This window comes from Telopea speciosissima, chromosome 8, assembly GCF_018873765.1.
Source record: "Telopea speciosissima isolate NSW1024214 ecotype Mountain lineage chromosome 8, Tspe_v1, whole genome shotgun sequence".
NCBI classification, from domain to species: Eukaryota; Viridiplantae; Streptophyta; class Magnoliopsida; order Proteales; family Proteaceae; genus Telopea; species Telopea speciosissima.
Window position 1 is genome coordinate 61,058,348 of NC_057923.1, and position 24,550 is coordinate 61,082,897.

The 24,550-nt window shown below is 37.3% G+C and overlaps 3 protein-coding genes across 6 annotated transcripts in view; 1 reads left to right on the forward strand and 2 right to left on the reverse strand.

Moving 5' to 3' along the window:
• The window catches only part of LOC122671340, a 43,326-nt gene extending 34,951 nt beyond the window's left edge, over positions 1 to 8,375 (reverse strand). For all 4 annotated transcript variants that reach the window (XM_043868497.1, XM_043868499.1, XM_043868496.1 and 1 more), the window contains exons 1-2: positions 8,365 to 8,375; positions 117 to 629 (exon numbers count right to left, since the gene is read on the reverse strand). In XM_043868497.1, coding sequence (XP_043724432.1) covers positions 117 to 518 — 402 coding nt within the window. In that variant the 5' untranslated portion in view covers positions 519 to 629; positions 8,365 to 8,375. The remainder of the gene's footprint in view (positions 1 to 116; positions 630 to 8,364) is intronic.
• On the reverse strand, positions 3,213 to 4,859 carry LOC122672540 (serine/threonine-protein kinase OXI1-like). The gene is made up of 3 exons (XM_043870002.1): positions 4,708 to 4,859; positions 4,140 to 4,592; positions 3,213 to 4,038 (listed from the first exon to the last, which is right to left on the reverse strand). The coding sequence occupies exons 1-3, from the start codon at positions 4,857 to 4,859 to the stop codon at positions 3,213 to 3,215; spliced, it is 1,431 nt and encodes a 476-aa protein (XP_043725937.1).
• Positions 8,376 to 18,750: 10,375 nt separating the features above from the next.
• Positions 18,751 to 23,594, forward strand: LOC122672693 (AP2-like ethylene-responsive transcription factor BBM2). The gene is made up of 9 exons (XM_043870165.1): positions 18,751 to 19,051; positions 19,128 to 19,725; positions 20,871 to 20,953; positions 21,104 to 21,112; positions 21,205 to 21,293; positions 21,382 to 21,455; positions 21,537 to 21,587; positions 22,048 to 22,124; positions 22,696 to 23,594. Exons 1-9 carry the CDS (start codon positions 18,790 to 18,792, stop codon positions 23,592 to 23,594), a joined length of 2,142 nt encoding a protein of 713 aa, XP_043726100.1. The 5' UTR covers positions 18,751 to 18,789.
• The last annotated feature ends 956 nt before the right edge of the window (positions 23,595 to 24,550 follow it).

The window sequence follows — 24,550 nt, forward strand, 5'->3', positions numbered from 1 at the left end:
GTTTGAGGAAGAACTCTGACTCTGCAGTAAACCTCAATCAAACATTCAAAAGACAGAAACCAAGGTTTATCATCAGAACAACAAGTGTGCATCACGAAGAGAAAATCTAAGCTTACCCGTCTTTCATGGCGGTTAAACGAATCAACAAAAGAGCTCTCACTAGGTGAACGAAGAATTGTTGTCGCCGAAGCTTCCTGAGCAATCCCAGTACCTATCATCGACATGATTCTAACGCCAGCAAATACCACAACAACAACGATAGGAAGAACATCTCTCCCACAACCCGGTAGAACCGAATTCACCAAATACCCACCAAGAACAATCACAATTAAGTTCAATATACCCAAAACCACAGTAGTCCATCTGAGGCTCTTAAGCATAGAGACACACATTGGCTTCCTAGCAGCGAATCTCCCTAAAAACCTCTTTCCTCTGTAGAAATTCGAGGAGGGTTTCCTGAGAAGGACGAACGGGTGGTGTTGATAGGGAATAAGAGGGATTTGCAGCTCTAAACACATCGTTTCTTAAGCATTTCAAACTTCGAAGAGGCTTCAACCTTTTAGTTTGGCTTCTTTTTCTGAATTCTCCATTTCATTGAGATGAGATTCGAAATGGTTCGAGGCGTGACGCTGAAATCGAATCTTATGACGCCTGAGGAAATGGGTTCCGAAAGTCTTGTAATGTATCGTTGTCAGAACGCCATGATTCGTTTCTTTTCCGTAGTTGGTGGGCATCATCGTAGATCGAGGCGTCCATTTTGGAATCTGATTTCATGCTGCATGACTAATAACTCACATTGGTGATTTGATTGTACAGCAAGAGTACAGTACAAAACATTCCCACGAGGCTTTGGCCGAACAATCTTCTTAGATCGAATTGTCTATATATATATATATATTGGAAGATGGAATTGTTTTTGGGAAGAAGAATGCTATCTGGTCTCATGACTCTAATGTTAGACACGAGAGCATATCTATGATGCCTCTGCGTGTATTCTCATTAGTTCTCATACTTGTGTAAACACTACATGACCAGACTACCATCTCTTAACCCTCTTTTTTTTTGTGTATTGAAATGAAAACTTCTTAAATAGAAATAGAAAATAGTAGTTCTTACAAGACATACAAATAAGATTATTAACAGAAGATCGAGATTCATTCTTTTTGGTGTTGATGTTCCATGTTCCCAAGGTCATATAAGATCTTTTTGAAAATTAATTGAAGAGTTCTCCTTTTACCTTCATGTCTTCTATAATTTCTTTCGAGTTAAATGTAATATAAAAAATTATCATGAATCCAACTTTTCGTGCAACTTGAAAAGAAGTAAAACAAAATTTCTAAATCCACCATTGGATGAGATCTAGAATAGAAGTTGATTCACGCATATACCGTTGAAAACAACCAAAGAAAGAAGATATCTTCTTTCAAAAAGTGCATTACAGAAAAAGATGTTGAAGGGATTCCGATTGAGATTGGCATAGATCACATATGGAGGATATATTGAAGCCAATAGAGACGAAGCATGATTGGTTTCCAGATTACCATAGGTAAATCGCCAGCCAAAAACAGAAAATCTAGGCAGAAGATCAGAATTCCAAATCAAGAACTGAAAGCAGTTTGTAACGTCTACAGTTCAGAAAAAAAAAAAAAAAAAAAATCCTCCATGGTCAAGGAAGATCCTTTGATTTCATGAGTCAATCTACCATTCCTAGTGAATCTGTCAAGAATTCTATTATTTTGCAACCCAATATAAGTGCTCCTTTGCCTCTTTGTTTGATTCCTCTTGCCTCGGCTTTTTTCTGGGCATCCTACACAACCACCAAAATCTATGTATGCTGCAATATGTTGATGGTTAGAGATAATGACATCATTCCATCCCGCTTCCTTGGTATTAGGATCGAATCTCCAATCAGTGATGATTATTGAATGGTTTGTGGTAGGAAGCTTCAGATAAAAGGAATGTGTCAAGGGGTGAGATGATTTGGTAATAGTGACTAACCTTTGGAAGGGTTTCAAGTAACTTAAGGTCTCATTCCTATCTAGAGATCGAATGAAGGATGTTGATAGGATTTGGATATATATTGTTTTTGAAAAAAAAACAAAAAAACCAAGAACCATTTGATTGCATATGTCTGCCACATTTTATGCTAGAAGGCCTCATCTTGTAGCATAGTTAACAAGGGACCACACCTTCAAAAGGAAGTGGAAGTCCTCAATTTTAAGGTTGCAACACGGTTGGGTTGGATCGGGCTTTTTAAAATCCTAATTCAACCCTGAGTCCCCTTAGGTAGGCTTAGACACAACCCGACTCTGACTCGGGGTCTAAAAAATCCAACCTTGACCTTCCCTCAGGGTCGGACTAGGCTGACCCTCCCTCAGGGTCGGACCTGGTTGACTCTGATTGGTTCTGATCATGGGGAAGGGAAGGGAGAGATACATGGGCTGGGTTGGATCAGGGAGAAAAATTATTAATTTTACATAAAATAACTCTTGAAATTTATATAAAATATTTAGTGTGGTAAACGTATGGATGATAATCATGATATGCAACAATGTAGGCACGTAGTGTTGTTGGAAATTTATATAAAATATTTTTCTTTGGAATTAGTTTCTGCCATGAAATGTAAGATTCTAAAACAAAATCTCTAACAACCCTTTCAAAATAAGTAATAAAATTAAAAAAAGTACTCTTATATTATTAATGGGAAAGAGAATGTTACTTGGGCTGTTCGGCATGTGCACTTAAGTATCCCTATGCCTAGACACAGGGGCAGACGAAATGATCGTCTTACCGATATACTTTTAAAAAGTCCTGCCTTTTCATGGGGGTGCAATGGTCATTTTGCCTACCCTACGCCTAGGTAAAAGGACAACGCACCTCACGCACCCAAGTAGCCTTCTTTCTCCCATTGTTTTTATATTTTTTAAGAACATATTTCTGAAGGCAATAAAACCTTAGCTTGACTTACACTTTTTTTTTTTTTGTTGATGAGAATAAAAGATGTATCTTAAACTAAAGATAAAAAAGTCTGTTATCTTTAAAACAAAAGTCTATTGGTTAACAGTGACATATCTAGTTAAAAAATTAGAGATCCAAAATATGATCATGCTTTAGTAGTAATAATAGAAATGGCTGAAGAAGATTGAGACATTTGGGATCAACTCCACTTTAATGTGTCGTGAAAAAAGAAAAAAAAAATTAATAAAATTAAATTAAAAAATCGAAAAATCCTCTACCAAGACACCTGTTTTGTCTTCCTCTCCCTTAAAAACCCCATGTACAAATAACTCCACATCAATTACCTTAATTCCCTCCATATCCCTTTCCGCTCTTAACGGAATAAACGGTGGCCTAGCGATTCGCAAAGCCGATTCCCAATCAACGCCTTTAAAGAAATCATGACCCTTGATTCCCTCAATGGAGATTCTCTTCGTCGGATCCTTTTCGAGCAGTTTCCCGATCAAATCCCTCAAAGCCGTCCGCTCTCCAACAAGCTCCGGCGAATTTGCAAGAATTCGATGGAACGTTTCCTTCCGATTGACCCCTCGAAACGGGGTCCGTCCATACAACATCTCATCGAGGACAACACCAAGACCCCACCAATCCACCGCGAAATGATGGCCGTTCCCTTGGATGATTTCTGGAGACACATATTCCTCCGTTCCAACGAACGATTTCGACTTCTCAGTCTCAAAAGAGGACACCGATTCCGAGTCGGATCTCTGAGTCTCGACTAGTGAGTCAGTGCAACAGGAATCCGAGTCCACCGGCGAAATGCCAGAACCGAAGCAGTGACATAGCGTTAGAGACCGTTTGTACTTCTTCATTGATTTGCAATTCTCAGAAGTCGTCGTATTGGATCGAAAAATCTCACGAAGTTGCAGAGATTTTGCCGAGAGTTTCGCTGAGAGATCGAAATCGACGAGCATTAGATGACCATTCTCTTGAATCATTACGTTATCTGGCTTCAAATCCCGGTAAACAATCCCTAATCCGTGCAAGTACTCCAATGCAAGAACCAACTCTGCTCCATAAAACCTTAAATTAAAAGCAAAAAAAAGAAAAAAAAGATTAGAACTTGAAAGATTTAAAAACAGAGCAAGCAAGAGCTGAAATTTTCAAAATTTTCATTGTGTTACCTAATAATGTTGTTAGAGAAAACCTTTTCAATCTGTCTCTTTCTTAAAGAGTGGAGATGTCCACCAGAACAGTAATCAATGGCGAAAGCGATGATCTTATCAGTTTCCACAACTCCTCTGAGTCTCGGAAGCAATGGATGCCGAAACGACATCAATACATTCCGTTCGAACCAGATTCGTCTGTAAGCAGAGCTAAAATCTTTATCTCCATTTTTTTTGCTTTTCTTCTCTATCAAAGCCTTCAAGATCACCTTTAAAGCTAGATTTTCCCCTGTAGCTTCATTTCTAACTAAAAAAGCTACGCCGTTCGCTCCTCTTCCAAGAACAGAAATCACTCTCAGGTCTTTAAGATTTAACAACGGTGGTTCTTCTTCTTGTCGATTGTTTTCTGCGTCCATAACGAGAATCGCCAACAAATGGCGAGATTCAGGACCTTGTGAATTCTGTTCTTCACTGGAGTTTTCTTGGTGGAAATTTGAGATTTATTCACGAGAGTTCTGTTTGGGACAGTTTTGCAGGCGATGGAATTGCCATTATTCTAAATAGATTTGCAGATAGAAATTTCTACGGGAGCGGTGGAAGATATACACCGTATCTGGATTCTATATTCTGGATTCTGGATTCTGGATTCTGGATTCTGGATTCTGGCTCTGGAGTCAACGATAGATTGCAAAATTTTAATAGAGATTCTAATCTGACGGATGTTGTTTGAGGTTGCATATCTCGTTTTTTTTTTTCTAATAATCAAAGAAGATTATATTAAAGAGCAAATTACATGCAACCTGTAGTTTGAAACAATAATAAAACACCTCCCTAGTTTCATTTTTATAAAAAACCCCTAATGGTTCCTGGTGTTAGTAAATTGTTAGTTTTATAAATAAAAAGACCATATGACCCTTTTAATTCAATGATCTATTTTAAATTTCTATTTTACCCTTATTATAATTTTCTCTTCAAAATCCTCAAAAACGAGTTAAGGTTTTGTTACACATCTGTTCCGGCGATTTGTAGAAAACAACCCCAAAACACGAAGGTAAGTTCCGATTGGAATTGAGTTTTTTCGGTTGAGTGTGTCCCTGCGTGGCTTGGTAGCTTGGTTGTTGTCCCTTCTCTCCACCTCTCTCTCTCTCTTATCTCTTATTCTTTCTCTCCCCTCCCCCTGCGAGATCTTTCCTCTTCTTATTCTTCTTCCTTCCTTTATTTTCTGTTGTTCTTTACTCTTGTTGGTAGCCTCTGTTTCTGGATGGTACTGGCAGTCCCAGATAATCTGTTCGAACTCTCTAGTTAGAGATCCAAGTAACCTGAGATTTTGGGTACTAAATCACCACCAAAGGGCGATCTAAAACCTAGAGCCCTATCACAAACCAGCCCCTCTACTATGAGTTAAATCATCAGTTTCAGATCTGGACCTTTTCTCCTACCGCCATACCTGATTTCAAGTCCTTCCAATTCCCATTGTGTGTGTCTTCTCAACTTGATACTTAGCCTGTTGGGAGGGTTAAGAGGTGCGATTCAAGCCCTAAAATCCTGGGTTGATTGGATCAAAGTTGAGAGGATTCTTTCAACTGTAAGGCGAATTCCATTCTCCACTGGTTTCTGGTTTTGTATATGGCTTAGAAATTATGAGGTTGGAGACAACCCCCTTTGCCCCCCCCCCCCACCATTGAAGGGTAAAATAGAGTTTTTGAAAAATTTAATTACAATTAACGGTTTACACTTGACGGTAAAGGCTTATTTGTAAGCCATCCACAAATCTAGGGAGGGAGATGCATATAAAAAGCGAAATTAAGGATTATTTTGTTATTATTTCAAACTACAGGGGTACATGTAATTTGTTCTATATTAAAAGAGCAGACGGTCGAGATTATACAAAACTACACTAAAATAGTAACAAAAAGAGGGGGATTGGAATTTGGAATCCCAAACAGCAGGCCAATGTTATGCAAACCCTAGATTTAAAAATGAGAAGGCTAATGTTATGCAAACCCTAAATTTAAATAAAGAGGAAATAATTTTTTCGGAATAATCATACAACAAATGAGAAAGCTAATGTTATGCAAACCCTTATCTCAATGCATGGAAAACAAAGGAAAACCTTAAAAATGCAAAGAAACCTGAATATCACAAGAAAACCCTTACTGATATGATGAAAACATGAGAAGATAAAAATGGAAATTCATGCATAAATGAAAGTGGTGAAAATTACAAAAATACTTTGAAGAGAAATAAGTAATATATGTTTTCTCTTCCTTCTCCATGCATCCTGCATCCTTAGGCTAGGTTACTTGTATATTGTTCTACATGTTTTGCATGCCTATATAAGGAACCTGTCCACAATAAGATCACAACATGTCATGGATTAAAGCATAAAACAACATATGAAAACAAAGATCAAAACTACACAACATGGGTGTGTGCGATTGTCACACACACACCTTGGTGTATGAAATACTAAAGGAAAGAGATGAAGAAGGGAGAATTTCTTCACCCACTCCTTGTTATGGAAGGGTAAAAGTGTATTTTCATATCCACTCTCAACGCCACATCATCACTTAATGTTAGATGCCTAATGGATGGTTAGTTTAACATGACTTTGAAACTATAGGGGGTGTACTCGTTCACTTTTTGAAACTTTGGGTCAATTTGTATTTAAGGCAAAGTACAGGAAATGCATACGTACTTTATCTCTGTTTTTTGGGGTCCATCCTAAGACTGTAGATACAAGACAAAAGTATGGATGATTTCTCTTTTTCTTTTCAAATAGTGTTGAAAGAGGAATCTTGATCTTAACAGTTGCCTTAGAAGATCTACAGGTCTAATGAGAGGAATGTTCCAAATTTGACTTGATTCAATAAAATTTGAACCCAATAAGCCATGTTTTAGTGCACCATATCAAAATGGGTATCGGTCAACTCAGAAATCGATATAGTAACTGATTGGTATCGGTAAGTATTGGCTGTATCTGACTAATTTGTCCTTATCTTCCTTTAAAAAATAGGTTTTTTGATCAATTTACCCCTTGTCCATACTGTGTCACCGATACAATATTGGCACAGTATCGGGATCGGCAAGGTGCCAAACTTGTACGGATCGCCCGATACTTAGAACCATGCAATAATTTATCTTACATTTTTGTCTTTTCAAGAAGAAATATGCATCTGAATCCGAGCCTAAAGGAAATAAAAGAGCAACTCAATGCACGGGGCTCCCGTTACTAGAGGTGCAAGAAGATCTAGTTGAAACACAGTTCTAATGAGAGGAATGTTCCAAATTCGACTTGAGTTCAAATCAATCTACTAACCTCATGTGGATTTTCTTTAGGCAAGAGTGGGACACCAACCTAGTTGGGGTTGGCAAAGTGTAATCAATGGTCTAGAGGTTTTGAAATCTGGTTTATGTTGGCGAATTGGAAATGGTGATCGAGTTAATCCTAGGCTATATCTTTAGGGCTGATCATGGGCATATCTTATATGCAGTCTCACAACTAACGTCTTTTTCTTCGGTTCTTGGTGGTGAAATTATGGCAATAAGGGCATCTTTAATGGAGACGATTACTCAAGATTTTTTGTAATTTGGTGATTGAATCTAATAATTTGGGGATTGTAACCTTATTTCAAGATAAGGGTTATCATTCTCCATTACATATTCGTAGTCTTATGGAAGAAGTTGTTCATCTCTGTAATCAATTTATTTCTTTATCTTTTTCTTTTATTTGAAGGGAGGTAAACAACACTGTTGACTCCTTGGCTAGGAGGGCACTATCAATTTCATGTAAGACAGTTTGATCCAATTCTGTTCCATGGCTTTTAGATTTATGTTCTAATCCAGCCATCAGGATACTTGGCATGTTAAACTTCTCATGCCATCTTTCCTTCTTCTTACCCCCCTTCCCCAAAAAAATAAAAAAACCATTTGTTGATTTTCACTAGGGCAATCTGGTAGAAGTGACACTCAAAGTTTGGTCAATCTAGGGTCCACGGGTCATCCCAAATATGAATCGACTTCTTGACCCTACCTTCCTCCAACAAACCCATTAGCAAAATGGCTTTTCTGAACCCAATAAGCTGTCTTAAATTTTTTTTGGCTTCAAAGAGATGAATTTGGAAAGAATTTTGCATCTGAAATCCAAGCCCAAAGATAATAAAAGAGCAACCCAGTGCACAAGGCTCCCACTACTATAAGGTCTGGGAGGGACAATTGTACACAATCTTACCCCGTCCGTCACAAAAGATGGTGGATTACTTGAGAACTTCTACAAATTTTAACAAAGAAGACTTGAGAAACCTTCCATGGCAATAATAAAAAGAGGACTCAAAGAGTCACCTTGGTGGATTCCTATCCTGAGAACAACATAATCGAAGGTTGAGCCATTCACTTTAAACTTGAAAGTGACAGAGAAGATGCACATGGATACAAGGTCACACTATTTGTCATTAAATCCTAAGAACTCCTTGATTGCTCTAACGAATTCTCACTTAAGCCTGTCGTTGGCTTTGGACATGTCTATCCCTATACCTAAAAACACCCAATGAAACTAAAAACTTCATTAGCAATAATAAATTATCACTTATTTGTTTGTCTTTTACAAATGTTGCATGAAACTCTGAAATACAACATAAAATGGGGACAGTTTTCATACAGGGCTGTGTAAGCCGTGCATGTGAGAGGGTGAGAGTTTCAAGGCATTAAAATAGGAGTGGGGTTTTATGACTTTTCTAGCTTCTTGTGAGAGGGGACACGACCGTGCATGCTTGCACAGCCATGTATGAAATCTTTGGCCATATAAAATTTTGGAAAACAATTTCCATATTTTTTTTTATGTTGTTTCATAAAAATAGTTGTATCGTGGTCGATGATGAAATTAGGACCCATGAGCATGGAGTATATTGGATAACAACCCCATGAAATAGCTGGAAGAAAGGGGGGGGGGGGAAAGACATAGAAAACAAACGAGAGAGAGGGGAAAGCAGAAATGCGGTAGATATGATATGAATGAATGGATAATTGTGTAGATGGATGGACCAAACTTAATTATCACTTCATCAAACTGCCTACATACTCTAAATAGGGATCTAGTCAAATGTAATTCAAGAACAAATGCTTTAATGTCAATGTCTTGATAATTAAGTTCTAGCATAGCCGGATGAACTCAAAGTTATTGATGAAAATTTCATCATCACACCCTAAGAGGACTTTTCCACATCATAATGGGGCTTAAAACTTAGCTTCAAAAAAGGGGGCTAAGGCTCAAAAATGCCTCGGGATCTAATAAGGAACTTGGTAACCCTCGCCCTGGTTAATATTTCTTTCTTTATTCATATTCCATTTTTTTTAACTTGTGAGAGACTTCTCTCCCTTGCCCCTATTTGGGTTATTGTATTCATTTTTTATTTTATTTTTTGAATTTAATTTTTTTAATTCTTTCTTGGAATTCAATTTTAGTCTTCTTTTTTCTTGTTCTGGCAACATTGGGCTCTGATACAAAAATGTCTCTCCTAATAAGAACCCAAGAATTTATGGGAGTTAGTATATAATAGATAACTTGGTGGTGGGCTAAAGGTAGGCAAACACTGGTTTTCCAAAGAATAGACTAAGGCCCAAAAATGGGGATTAGCGGATTATAATGTTTTAGGATTTATTTGGAATAGTTGATGGCCAATGATGGCCTCCCTTAATAGGTTCAATAAGATGAAATCCCCCTTTAAGCTCCTTGCTTATGGGAAGAGGATCAAACGTTTGGAAAGCTCAAGATCTTTTGTCATCAATGCTTTGGCATATAAGGAAATGACAAATGAATATGAAATGAAAAAGAAATTTTATTGATATGGAATAAAACTTCTACATTATTGAAAAAACAAAAGAGAAACAACTTCTTCTCAACAATGGTCTCTTTCAGATTTGGCCCTTAGTAGTAGGGATGTAAACGGATTGGATTCGGCTCGGATAGTGCTATATCCGCATCCGCATCCGATTAGCTTTCGGATGGACTCGGATAGTGTTAAACGGATAAGGATACGGATCAGATATTTTATTCGTTTACATGTAAAAATAGCTTTTCGGATAGCTATAATCTATCCGTATCCGTATCCGTTTAGCTTTCGGACGGATTCGGATAGTGCTAAACAAATTCGGACACGAATACAGAAACGAATTTCGGCTATTCATTTACATCCCTACTTAGTAGTGACCCTGATTCTTCTTCATCAAACTCCTGCTTTATCTCAATCTTTCCTTGATCCATCAAGTATTGAATATCACACCAGAGTATTCAACAATCATTAGTGGAATGTCCATTTTGTGTATAATAACATAGCTATTGAACCCTTCCTTCTGACTCCTGCCTAGTGGTCTCTAAGTCCCTCTTGAGTAAGTTCCATCTTGGTATTATATGAGTATTGCTTTTTGAATGATTTGATCATGTCTTTCCATTTATGGGCTTGGGAAGAGTCTAGGGACATGAGCCACCTAAGAGTCGACTCGGTTAGAGTCATTTGAAAATGGTCATCAAATCCTTTAATCCTCATTTGGCCTATGTAGGCCCTTAGATGTGCACATGGATCTCCTGACCCGTCAAACTTCTCCCTCTTCCATTTGAACCTCTCTGGTAATTTAATCTCAGGGAAGAAATATAAACCCTCAGAGTCAATAACCTGGTCTTTTACTCCTTAGATGTTCTTCAGTGCTTGTTCTAGTTTCTCAATTTCTCTCTTAATAATTTGGTCTCAATAATATTATCATCATCATCAGAAACCATGTATTTATTCTCATGTGGGCCTCCACATGGGCTGCGCTTGTGGGTATGTCCTTTGTATCTTGTTGTAGGCTAGACCTATCCTATTCTTGAAACATCTTGCTAACTAGATCAGTGAGATTTTGTATATGGGCAGGCTTGCATCTCTTCCATGGTACATATTTGGTTCGGGGTATATTTTCACACATGCATGCGCAAACCGACCCGAGTCAAGTCGTCGGGGCATGGCTTGCCAAGGCTTTGGTAGTGTGGTTTCTTTTTTGTTCCGTCTAGACTTAAAAATCGATTTTCCTTTTTTCGACGTTTGATATGGATTTTCATCGGGCAAAATGTGTTTAAAGTCGGGATTTGTTAGAAACCTTACCTACAAAGGCTTATTACCCATTATTTTTTACCCTTGTATATTTTTTCTCATTTTCTTGTCAATAAATTGATATTACCCCTCTTTTTAATGGTTGAAGAAAGACCTCTTTTTTTTTTTTTTTTTTATAAGTAGAAAGACCCTTTAATAAAGCTAAATTTGATTCTCTCAAGTTCTTCTCTAGGACCCATTGTAAGCATGGTTTTAGTACACGGTATCGGCAATCTGTATAACCGATATGGTATCGGCCTGGATCGGTTATATCAGACAAAATTACCCTTGAATATCCTTAAAAATTGAGTTTTCTAACAATTTTACCCCTTGTCCGTATTGTACTATTGATTCGATATCGACATGGAATCGATATCGACAACTAATAAAACTGATACATATACGAACGATACGATACCAATACTTAGAACCATGATTGTAAGAGTTTTACAAAACATCCTACCAGAGATCTTGAAAACAAGAGATCCACATGGAATTGCACGGAAGTTAAGCAAAAATAATGAAAAGGGTTCATGGGTTTAGGCAACAGCTACTTACATAATTGGACATACATTGTTTAATAAAAAGGCTGAAGCAACCCTTTGTTGATTAAAAGAAGCTTTCAATATTCAAATAGTTGTGTGTAGATACGAGAAGTTAGGACATGGGAGAGTGAAGATCGATCTTTTTCAAAAAAAAAGTTATGTATATACCTTCCATGCACTATTCTCGAATCTCATCAGCTTTATTCTAACAATTGACGAACTCCTGCTTGTTGTCCTTTCTCCCTTAATTTTTGAAAGAAAAAATTGTCACGTGAGGTCTCCTTGTTAAGGCCAAGGCCAAGGCCAGTCAAACATAGGGACATTCAAACACTTTAAAATCATAATTATGAAAAAGATAAAAGTGCCAAGCATGAGATGGTTATTTTATTTCCCAAGTATGTATTTTATAAGGAAAGCTTAATTAATCCTCCTTCTTTTTCTCATTTTTTTTTTCTCTTAAAGTTTTGGTAACATTATGACCACCTGAAACCCCACTCTCTAAAAGTATAATTCAAGTGACTGGCTTCCCATATGTGTGATGATCAACAACCATGAAAAAGATCCTCTCAATATATATGTTTTTGTCTTACTGATATTGTCCTTTTGGCAAAGTCTGTATCTTGAAATCATGGGTGCAAGCTTTGGCTAGTTTTAGAAATTCATATTTTTTTCAAAATAAGAAGAGGTGGGTAGAGAAGCATGTGGTTGTTTTTATAGTCCAAGAAAAGAGAAGGTTTGAGATTTTTTTTTTTTTTTTTTTTTTTTTTTTTTTTTGGGGTCTAAAGGAAATGGAAATTTGATTCGAGTGCAGACGTAGAACAAAACAAGAAGAAAATCCATCAGGGGTAGAGGAATACACGTAGGTGTCAACTAGAGCGAGAAGGAAAAGATGTGACGTAGACCAAAACAAGAAGAAAATCCATGAGGGTTCTAAACTATCCAATAGGAAGAGACCGAAGTAGGTGCTTGGTAATCTTCTTACCCATAATATGCTGATTACGAATAATTTTCTTGAGGGAGACTAAGCAGGGGGTCAGAGGTTTGCAACCAAAGTGAGAAAGAAAATATGTAAAATGCCACAAACCCGGCTTCACCGATGGCATGATATTGTCTGCTTTTGTAGGTGGACTTCACAGCTTTAAAATGCATTTTGTTAAATAAGAGAGTTCATAACATATATGCGCATTTCATTACACATCTCCAGGCAATCTGGGATTTTTTCGTGATTCTATAAGATAGACCACTAGATAGCATGGAATTAGAAACCAAGAGAAAAGCATAGCACGTAAGGTAATCATAATTTTTTTTTTGATAAACAATATTAGACATAAACAAGTATACAAAAGCTGCACACATGCACCCAAAGAGAGATAAAGAAACGTAAAGAGTCAAACCTTCTATGCATGCATATAATATGAACTAATGGGTATTCATTTCATTCACAATGGTTAGTACTCATTATATACATGTGTTGGCGTGTGGGAAAGCTAGGAAGAAGGTAGTGCACCACTGCACCTGTGCAGCATATGCCAGAGAGGATCAACTTAGAGCAATGGGTTCGAGGTGTACACGATTATAGATTATCAGTTTTTGAAACTTTTAGGATTAGGGTTCTTCTTCTTCTTCCTCCTTAACAAAAACAATGAGGTTATGGGATTGGGTTTAGATTATTCAACTCAAAAGGTTTGAATCCCAAACACTGTTTCTTTCTAGGGTTTGATCAAAATTCCCATGGATTTAATGCTAATATTTACTGTGATTTCTTTTGTGGTTTTTGAGGAAAAAAAATATATTTTATTCTATAGCAAAATATGTTTTTTGTTAAGAAGAACAATACAATCTGTCATATGTAAATAAATGTGACCCAAATCCTATATCTCCCCTATATGTCTAGTTGAACATGGTTTGAGGTATAGGTCGGCCGACACTATACAGTTTTGAAGGTGATTGATAATGATACCGTATCAGTAAAGCAGTACAGATAAGGGGTAAAATAGTAAAATAAATACTTATTTTTTAAGAAAAAGTAAAGGTAAACTTGTTTGATACGGTCGATCTATGTTGATGCTATATTAGTTTTGAAGATGATCGATACCCGATCCAATACTATGCACTAAAATCATGTAGGTGACTAGTTTTGAAGGCGACTGATATTAAAACCGTATCAGTGATACGTACAAGAGATAAAATAATAAAAAAAATTAAGAATAAACTTGTTCGATACGATCGATTTGTACTGATACCATATTGATTTTGAAGATGATCGATACCTGATCTGATATCATGCACTAAATCCATGTAGTTGAGCATTGAAAAACCTCATATAGAAAATTGGCAGCATGGAATTCCGTTTTCCCAAAAATTGTCAATTCTTGTTTGTGGGCTTCTGGGGTCCACATCGACCTCTGTGCATGGCAATATTCACGTATTAATTCCGAGGAGGCACGGGCGCTCCGCCGATTTCTCCAAGGCAAACTCAGTTCTTGAGTTCTTAGAGGATTTGAATATTTCTTATTAATAATTAAAAATAAATAAAATCTGGTGACTCTCCATTACTCGACTTTCGTGTTACCTAAGACTCTGATGAATTTTTTTTTTTATAATTTTTACTGAATTTTTTTAAGTATAAAAAAGTGGACTTGGTAAATCAGGCCCAGTGAGTGAGGTGTTTTTTATTTTTAAATTTATTTAATTTTTTAAGGTACAAAAAGGGGCAAGAATTTAACCCTTTCCTTGATGTTTACTCAGCCTTAAGGGGAACGTCGTTCTCTCCTATGCGCCAACGGTTGGCCACTTACAAATTTACCGTTATTTTTAAATAAGCCGACCTTATTTCAAAAGGGCAATCCTTAGGTTAGGATGACCATGGACCGACCGACCAACCGCCACTTGTCGGTCGCCATCTCTCAACAAAACGGTGCGTCGTTTCATGATTCACGCCACACCCGCCTTTTTCTCCCGCTTGTTATCCGCGTATATGCCCCTCGTCCTCCACCCACCCTTAATTAGAACCCTAATACCTACTTTTTGAAATTATTTTACTTTTATTTTTCCCTTCTTCAGGGAAAAATTACCCCCAAGAAAATATACCTATTACCTAATTTTTAATAAAAAATATATTATTGTAAGTGCAAGAGTTTGCTGTCTGGATCTCTAGTGTTTTCACCAATACAGGGGTCAATGAAAATGCACGAAGCGTAAAGGCAAGAACTGACATTTTTTTTTTTTATAGGGGTAGCACGATACTTTCATGCGCTTCTAAGTCTAGGCATAGGAGCCACACTGGCCACGCGACCTAGTAGCATTCTTTCTTACTTATTTTTTAGGGTTATTTTCATCTCTGCTACTATTGTCATTTACCACCACAACAAACCAATACCATCTAATTAAAATTTTTAAAAATATAAATAAATAGATTTGTTGGCAAAATTTTAGAAGAAAATGGTAACTGAACGTGTATTGGTCAATCCAAATATTGATATAGTATCGGATCAATATTAGCATCGATCGATCGTATCATGTAAATTTTGTTTTGATTCTCCTTAAAAATAGGTTTTCCAATCATTTTACCCCTTGTCTGTACCATATCACCGATACCCTACCAGCACAGTATCAGAATCAATCACTTGCAAAACTAACTTTGAGAAAAGGCGCACATATTGAGACCTTGTTTTTTTGTGGGGATGAAGGAAATCATACTTGAGAATGTAGCTAATTTAAAGTGTTCCCTATCTGCCGAATACAAGAAATGACAATATTATCTTTCATATATGGGTCTCAAATTTTGGAGGGACCACCTACTCAACTTGGTTGAGTGGGTGAAGAGGAGTACAAAAGGGAGAATAGGGCACGTGCAGTAATATAGATCATCAAGCTTGTACATACGCTTATAGGGGGGGGGGGGACCTTCACACGTGGGAGGGGAGGGATGGATGTCTCCATTTCTTAACATGCATGCATGTAAGGATGGTTGGTGGGTTCATGCACCTCTTACGTGAGACGGTTAATCTTTACCTAGTTACCCGTGAGCTCCAGCGCTTTAAATAAACCCTAGTTTTTCACCATTTGAGTGAGATTATATATAGTATATTAAAATCGTATAATGGAGTACGTACACCAAGGCTGTCGGGCATTCATTTCCACCATTGTATTGGAATCTTTTTTTTTTGGGGATTTGCAACCAAATATGTTAAAACTTCTTGTCTCTCCTGGACAAAGATCTGAATCAGAGGTGGTTATGTAGAGGTCTATAGCACTGGCCCTGATCCCTACCTGTTCACCATTGGATCCTGAAACTGAAATGGTATCAAGAACTCGAGATCCAATGGTGCACGCTTGGGGTTCACCAGAGAGAGACAGTCCTGTATAGCTTAGTTCCGTAGCATGCATCTCTCTTAACACACAAAATCTTGCTTAATGGCATACACGTCAGGTGCCATGTATCAAGACCTAACTCGGGATCGGTCGAGTTCCTGCCTTCCTGTTCGGATCACCCCTTCTAACTCAGTCACTTTGATTCAAATTTCCAACTTGAAAAGATTAGTCAATCTATTCAATGGGTCGTCCGAGTCACCCCTCATTTATTTTAATTGAGGATAAATCCTTTTATTTCACATGTGTATTGGAAAATATGCAAAGACAATAATAGGTTTGATAATGATACAACGATAAGTTATTTTTAAATTATTTTAAAAACTCTTTTTTATTCTGACTTAAGTAAGGTGCCATTTTGATGGATCTTGAATAAAATAATATCAATGTTGCTTAAACAATTTTCTAAGGTGATTCATAAATTTTATTTATCTATATATATATATATATATATTTTTGTATTTTCTCTGGTTTTAGTGTATTTTTTATATTTTTAATTTCATAAAATAAAAATTACGCAAGAGATTATTGTTTGATCATGTAACCCTTGCATAGAATGGGGGGATCAATGAGAACTTGCACAGGGGCATCAACATATATAGGATTTTTTATTTCATGGGGATAAATTGATAATTTTGCATGCTGCTATGTCTGGGTGATGGGATCCGTCAACCTTCTTCTTTCTTTAAAATACATTTTTAAGTTAGTCTGATAGATTGGCCAACAAATCAGTGAGATCTTATAAAAAGAAAAAAGGTTAATCAGATTTTTTGGTTTATTAAAACAAAACAATAACTCAACCTTATTAAAACACTGTTTTCAAATTGAAAAAAAGCTTACAGTGATCAAATAAACCCTAATAAGGTAAGACATCTAATATATGTCGCTCTCTCTCTTACTCTCTCTCCATCCATGAGGTCTAAGGCTAAGCTTGGGCATGATTATGATTAGATTACCGAGAGAGAGCATTTATTTTTACAGTGGTTGCAGGCTTTAAGGATATAAAATAGTAGAAAGCCTCAAAGCCATGTGTTTTACCGTCTTTGATTCCTTTATTGACGGTCAAACTTACAGCCAAAGTTGCACCCTCCAAGATTAATCAATCTCTCTCTCTCTCTCTCTCTCTCGGATTCTCTTCCTTTCTCAAACACTTGCCCTTAAACAAGCTCCATTCAACACTCCTTCCGTACCAGAATCAATGATAATGTGAGAGAGAGAATCTGTGGAGGGATTGCTTGGTCACTGGCCAGTCTCGGTAATTCCTTTTTGGTTCTCATTTTTTTTTTTTTAGTTTAGATTAGATTTCTTTTCAATCTTGATTTACAGGAAAAGATTTTTTTTCAATCTATCCCCAGGGCTTGAGAATGAAATAACCTGAAAACCCTACGGGGGTAGCAAACCCAACCCAACCCTCAATTTTTCATTTGAGAGAATGTTTTCTGCGTGAAACGGGCCACGCCCATGCACAACAAGGGCTGGAATGACCGCCATGCCCCCATTTATGGTAAAAATTCCGTCCCCTTTTGTGCCACATTGACTGGCACGTGAGGCCTGACCTTGCATCCCACCCAGATAACATCGCTCCTTTTCATTTTTTTCTTATTAGTTGTCCTCATTTTTTTCCCTTTATGAAGGTGATCGCATCTCTTATCTTAATGATGGGAATAACTCTTCACCTCTCTTGATATGGTCAATAGTAGAACATATCTTCTATTTGTCTTGCTTGTTTACTATTTGTGTTTTTAATTTTGTTTCAAGGGAGATTAAGAGCGTGATTGGTTCCCTGACTCGGAAGATATTGTCGATTACTTGCATGATAGTTTGACTTAATTCCATTCGTTGGTTGCGAGAATTATTTTTTCATCCCAATCCATGAGATGCTGCATGTTTCTTAGATAAAGCACCTACTTCTACACCAAAAAAAAAAAAAAAACAACAACAACAACAACAACACAGTGAAGTCTTCCCTTGTTTCTCATGCATACATTTTGTTATGGGCACAAGAGAGAGAGAGATTGAGAGAGCTTCCGGGTGAAGCGGGGGAACAATATATATACTCTCTTATAACAATTTATAATTATTGTAGGTCTTTAGCCTTAGAATTATTTACCCATATAACTCTCTCTATGTCTCTTGTCTCTCTGGTAGTATTTCTAAACCCTAAAAAAGAGAGAAATTGTTTCAACTTTACGAAACCAACATGTTGAGGGTAACCTATGTGATAAAATATAGATATGTTAAGCACGGGGATATGCTCATTATGGAACTAAGAATTATCTTATTCTCAAGATTTTGTTCACTTTATTTAGGGTTTTAGCTCCATAGTCGATTCATTTCTTCTTTATTATTTAATTACTATGTATGCATGCATGTATGTATATATGTATGTATGTACAGACAAACACAAACACACGAGAGAAAGAGTCTAAAATATATTTTATTCAATAAAATATTTGGGAGTCAGATTTTAGAGAGAGAATGAGAAGGGGGGAGGTGTGAAGGGTTTCTATATAAATTGTTCTGTTTGATAAGCTAGAAATGTTTTCTTCTCTTATTTTCTGACCTTTCTGCTCCTCTTTGGAGCTTTTTAAAGAAACAAAACCAAACACAAAGAAGGAATCAAGGGAATACATGGCTTCCATGAACAACTGGTTGGGTTTCTCACTTTCACCACAAGAGCTTCCTTCACAGTCTCAAAACCATGTTCAGCCTACCATCTCTCGTCTTGGATTCAACTCTGATGATATCTCCGGCACCGATGATGTCTCCGGTGACTGTTTCGATCTTGCTTCAGACTCAACAGCTCCTTCACTTAACATCCCTAACTTAAGACCAGATGCACCTTTTGGTATCTTAGAAGCTTTCAATAGAACCAATCACCCACAGTCTCAAGGTGAGTTTCTCCTTCCTTCATACCAAAACCAATCTCATATTATTATAACTAAACTACTTATTATCTTCCTTTGCAGATTGGAACTTTAAAACAAGTTCAGAGCTTTCTATGCTCATGAGAGGCTCAAATAGTAATCACAACATTGATCAAGTTGAGCCCAAGTTGGAAGATTTCCTTGGTGGCCATTCTTTCAACGACCATGACCAGAAACTTGCTAGGTGCAATGCCAGTGGAGACTACATATTCTCCAACGGTTGTGTTGGTCGTGGTGACACCACCACCACCACCACAAATAGCAACTCTATTGGGTTGTCGATGATAAAGACTTGGCTGAGAAACCAACCGGCACCGACACAGCCGGAGAACAAGATCGAAGGAGGTAGTATCTGTGGTGGGTCACCTGCTGTGGTGGTTAATAATGGAACCCTAACGAGTTCTCAAACTCTTTCGTTATCGATGAGTACTGGGTCACAGTCGAGTTTGGCTTTGCCGCTCCTTGCATCTGCCGGTGGAAGCACGAACGGTACCGGTAGTAGCGGTGAGTGTTCCTCTTCAGAAAATAAGGAGAAGATAGCAACTGGTCTTGATGGTCAAACTGGTGCTGTAGAGGCTGTGCCAAGGAAATCTATTGATACGTTTGGACAAAGGACCTCCATCTACCGGGGTGTAACAAGGTTTGTTTTACTTCCTTCATGAAATCTCGCACTAGGGTTTCATTTTCTAGCTTTGCTTTCATGATGGATTTCATATGCACCCATTAAGTCTATATTGTTGGGAAAATAGTTTCACATAGGTTACCCTTGAGACCTTCTGTCCCCTCACATGCCTAAGAGTTCCTCCACCCAAAAGTTTGTGTTGGATATTCATATGGTATTAGAGCAGGTTTTCTTCAGTCTGTTGCAGGTGTCTCCAGACCCACCGTTGTTCATCTATGCTCGTGCACGCAGTTTTGTCTAACTACACGAGAGGTGGAGTGTTGAAAGAATACTCTCACATCGGTTACCAGAGACCTTCCTTCTGTCCCCTCATATATCTAGGAATCCCTCCACTCAAAAGTTTGGGTTGGATTTTCACATGGTATCAAAGTGGGTTTTCTCCAGTCTGTTGCAGGTGTCTCCAGACCTACCGTTGTTTATCTGTGATCATGTACACAGTTTCATCTGACTACACGTGAGGAAGAGTGTTGGAAGAATACTCTCACATCGGTTACCTGAGACCTTCCTTCTGTCCCCTCTTATATCTATGAATCCCTCCACTCAAAAGTTTGGGTTGGATATTCACATGGTCTCAGAGTGGGTTTTCTCGAGTTTGTTGTAGGTGTCTCCAAACCTACCGTTGTTCATCTGTGCTCGTGCACTTAGCTTCGTCTGACTACACGTGAGAAGTGTTGGGAGAATAATCTTACATCGGTTACCCTTGAGAGAACTTCTTTCTGTACCCTCATATACCGACGAGTCCCTCCACTCAAAAGTTTAGGTTGGATATTCACATGGTATCAGAGTGGGTTTTCTCTAGTCTGTTCTAGGTGTCTCCAAACCTACCATTGTTCATCTGTGCTCGTGCACGCAGTTTTGTCTGACTACACATGAGAAGTGTTGGGAAAATAATCTCACATCGGTAATCCTTGAGAGAACTTCCTGCTGTCCCCTCATATACCCATGAGTCCTTCCACTCAAAAGTTTGAGCTTTTAAGTTGGATATTCACATATATATCATATTATTAACGCATGCAAGTGTGAATCAAATCTTCTATGTTATTTTTGTTATTATTCATTTTATCTTTTTAATTTTGATAATTAGTTTGGATTTCATTCTACAGGCACAGATGGACTGGTAGATATGAAGCTCATTTATGGGACAATAGTTGCAGAAGAGAGGGACAGACCCGTAAGGGAAGGCAAGGTATTTAATATAGGCCTACCTCTCCACATTCATTTTTTGCTTTTTTTTTTCCTCCGCAAAACTTCATATTGGTTTACTAATCTTTTTTCTTCCTTATTTTCTGCCATTTCTCCTCTCCTGATGTTGGGACTTATTCAAACTTACTTGCAGTCTATTTGGGTAAGCAAAAGTTGTGATCATTTTGATAATATTAATTTATGTTTTACTTTTCACTTTCTTCTTACTTCTTTTCCTACTATTATTTTGTTTAGGAGGTTATGACAAAGAAGATAAAGCAGCTAAAGCTTATGATTTAGCTGCATTGAAGTATTGGGGTACAACCACCACTACAAATTTTCCTGTAAGTTTTCTATGTAGTTATTTTTTAAGTTATTTAATATCTGTTCATACATTTGTATTTGATTTGAGGGTAACTGTTTCTTTTTCAGATTAGCAATTATGAAAAAGAGATTGAAGAGATGAAGAACATGACCAGGCAGGAATATGTTGCATCTCTAAGAAGGTATAAGCATTCAAAGTTTCTCCCCCACCCCCCCCCCCCCCCGGCCGATATAACAATACTTATTTCATATATGTTTTGCAGGAAAAGTAGTGGGTTCTCTCGAGGTGCATCAATCTATCGAGGAGTCACTAGGTATGCTTGTTTCATTTTTTCTTATATAATAACTATAAAATATTATGGTATTATTAATATTATTATTTTCGATCCTTCTATTTCTCATTATACCTAGTGAAATATAACGCTTTATTATTAGTCACTTGGGAGTACATGGGTTAGTCCATGTGAGATAGAAAACCTAAATGCCGTCAAATGTAGATGAATATAACATACAAAATATCTTTTTGTAATTTTAGTTACTTACTCTACTCATTTTATAATGAAACTGTATCAATGAGATGCTTGCCAGGTCCTACACATGGATTAACACATGTGCTACCATGTGGCAGTCAAACGTTATATTTAATTATGCATAACATGCAATTAATTTTTGCAAATCCTTCAATAGTAGTTGTGAGGGGTGGTAGTTACAAAATTTCTCATTCTTGAAAGAAGTTGTGCTTCATTGCTTATATTATTGTACTAATATTTGCAGACACCATCAACATGGAAGATGGCAAGCTCGGATTGGAAGGGTAGCAGGGAACAAAGATCTCTACTTGGGCACATTTAGTAAGTTCCCTAACTCTCAGTAGTTGAATTAATGGTTTTTTTTGGGGGGAGGGGTTGGTGGTTGGGCAGGAAGAAAGATAAAAGTAGTAAATCTTAGGTCAAATGTTCTCTATGCCAGGGTGCAAGCTGCTCCCGGACACATGTGGCTGGGCGTAATTACCACCTAGCTCGTCCTCCTAAATGGAGGAAATACCACCCCATTTGTCTTAGCAGCCTCCACCCGGGCAGATAGAACGTCAGCCCAATTACAAAGGAGTTTCTGAATGACATTCTATTGGTGTAATTAAAAATTGTAACATTCTTTTAAATGTCCATTGTCTTATTCCCAAAAGTTCTGTAAGACGGGTGTAAAAAGGTGACACACCATTATGACATTATCAAAAGATGTTATTATCACACAGTTTTAAGTATGCATGTGAAATTATACTATTACCCTCAATAGAAAGAAGAAAAAAAAAAAAAAAAATTAGGTTACAAATTATTTGACAATTATATGTGTCAATAAGAAAATCCCTTACAAAAGCATGCATATAATCTTAGTTTGTAGTCTCAACTTTCTATAATATTGTAGGCACGCAAGAAGAAGCAGCTGAGGCCTACGATATCGCTGCGATAAAATTCCGTGGTCTTAATGCGGTAACAAACTTTGACATGAGCAGATATGATGTAAATAGCATACTTGAGAGCAGCACATTACCTGTTGGAGGAGCTGCAAAGCGTTTGAAAGAAGCAGAACAGACTGAAACAATAATTGTAGATCATGGTAGGAGGAGTAATGATGACAACATGAATTCTCAACTAATTGATGGGACTAACAATTATGCAGCACACCACGATGGTTGGCCTACCATTGCATTTCCACAAGCTCAACCTTTGAATATGTTCTATGGTCAGCAAAGAGGTTGGTGTAAGCAAGAACAAGAACCATTAACTACACACAGCTTTCAAGATCTTCAACAACTTCAATTGGGCAATACCCATAACTTCTTCCAGCCTTCTGTGATGCACAATCTCATAAGCTTGGATTCGGCGTCTTTGGAACATAGTTCGGGGTCTAATTCTGTTATTTACAGCAGTGGAGGAAACGGCGGCGGCAGTGGAAGTGGTGGTGGTGGTGGTGGGAGTAATGGTAGTTACCAAGGAGTTTGTGGTGGAAATGGAAACAGTAGTTGCTATGTGTTGCCTATAAGTACAGTGATATCTGATCAAAGTAATCATAATCAAGGAAGTTGTTTTGGGGATAATGATATTAAGCAACAATTGGGATATGAAATTGCTGATCCATTCCAAACTCGAAATTTGTATTATCTTTCACAACAACAGTCACAAGGAATGAAGGTTCATGGGTATGATCAGAACTCAAATTGCAATAACTGGTTGCCCACTACTGTACAGACTCTTGCACCTAGGTCTAACAATCTCAGTGTTTGTCATGGAGCTCCAGTATTCTCAGTATGGAATGAAACTTGAAGGGTTAGAGAAGGAATAGAAGAAAGCAGGTTCAAGGGAAAGAGCTAGAAGGATGTATACAGCTTATTAACATCTGATTTTGAATTTTTTTAACATCTCCTTTTGATTTTTATTTTTTTTTCTCAGGGAATTAAGGAAGAGATAGGCCCTCTTATTGGACAAGATTAACTAAAACATACTATTACAGAAGGATTTATCTGAAGTTTAAGTAATAGCATGTTACAGGTCTTATTCTCACTTTTTGTCAACTTCAGACTAATGGATCCTCTGGAAGTTTAAAACTTCAAGTTTTGTAAATTCAATAACAGAATTATGATACATGTAAGTGGGATTTTTCTCCAGCCTAACCAGCTATTGTTAGGATAATGAAAACTATTTCTTCTTAATTTAAACTGCTTAATTGTCATCTGTCTCTTATTGTAAATACAACCATGCTTCTCATGTAAAATTTAGTTTCTTCTCCCTTCTATTTAAAGTTCTTGTATGAATATGTTGAAATCGAATCCTAAAATGATAAAGAAAAGAACTGAAATTGTAAATAACACACGACAAACACAAGGATTTCCATGGTATGTCCATGTTATGATCAGATCTGTTTCACTATCAATGGAGAATATGGTTACAACAGCTCGTCCTCACACCTCTCTCAAATTACATTACTGAGAAAGAACCCTTGCTATATATTCATAGCAAAACTCTATATAGTAATTTTAACAAATATCCATTTATTCTTCAAAAGTTCCTACGGCCTCTAAACTCCCCTTCGGAATCAACCAACAACTCAAGTGACGGAATACAAGACATATCCTCTTATTTTTTCCCACAATACCTTTTGTGAATAACAGACGACGGACATTGGTGCAACGGTAAATGTTGCTCTATTGTGACCAAGTGGTCACGGGTTTGAATGTGGAAACAGCGTTTCTGTGAAATCAGGGGTAAGGCTTAGACCCTCC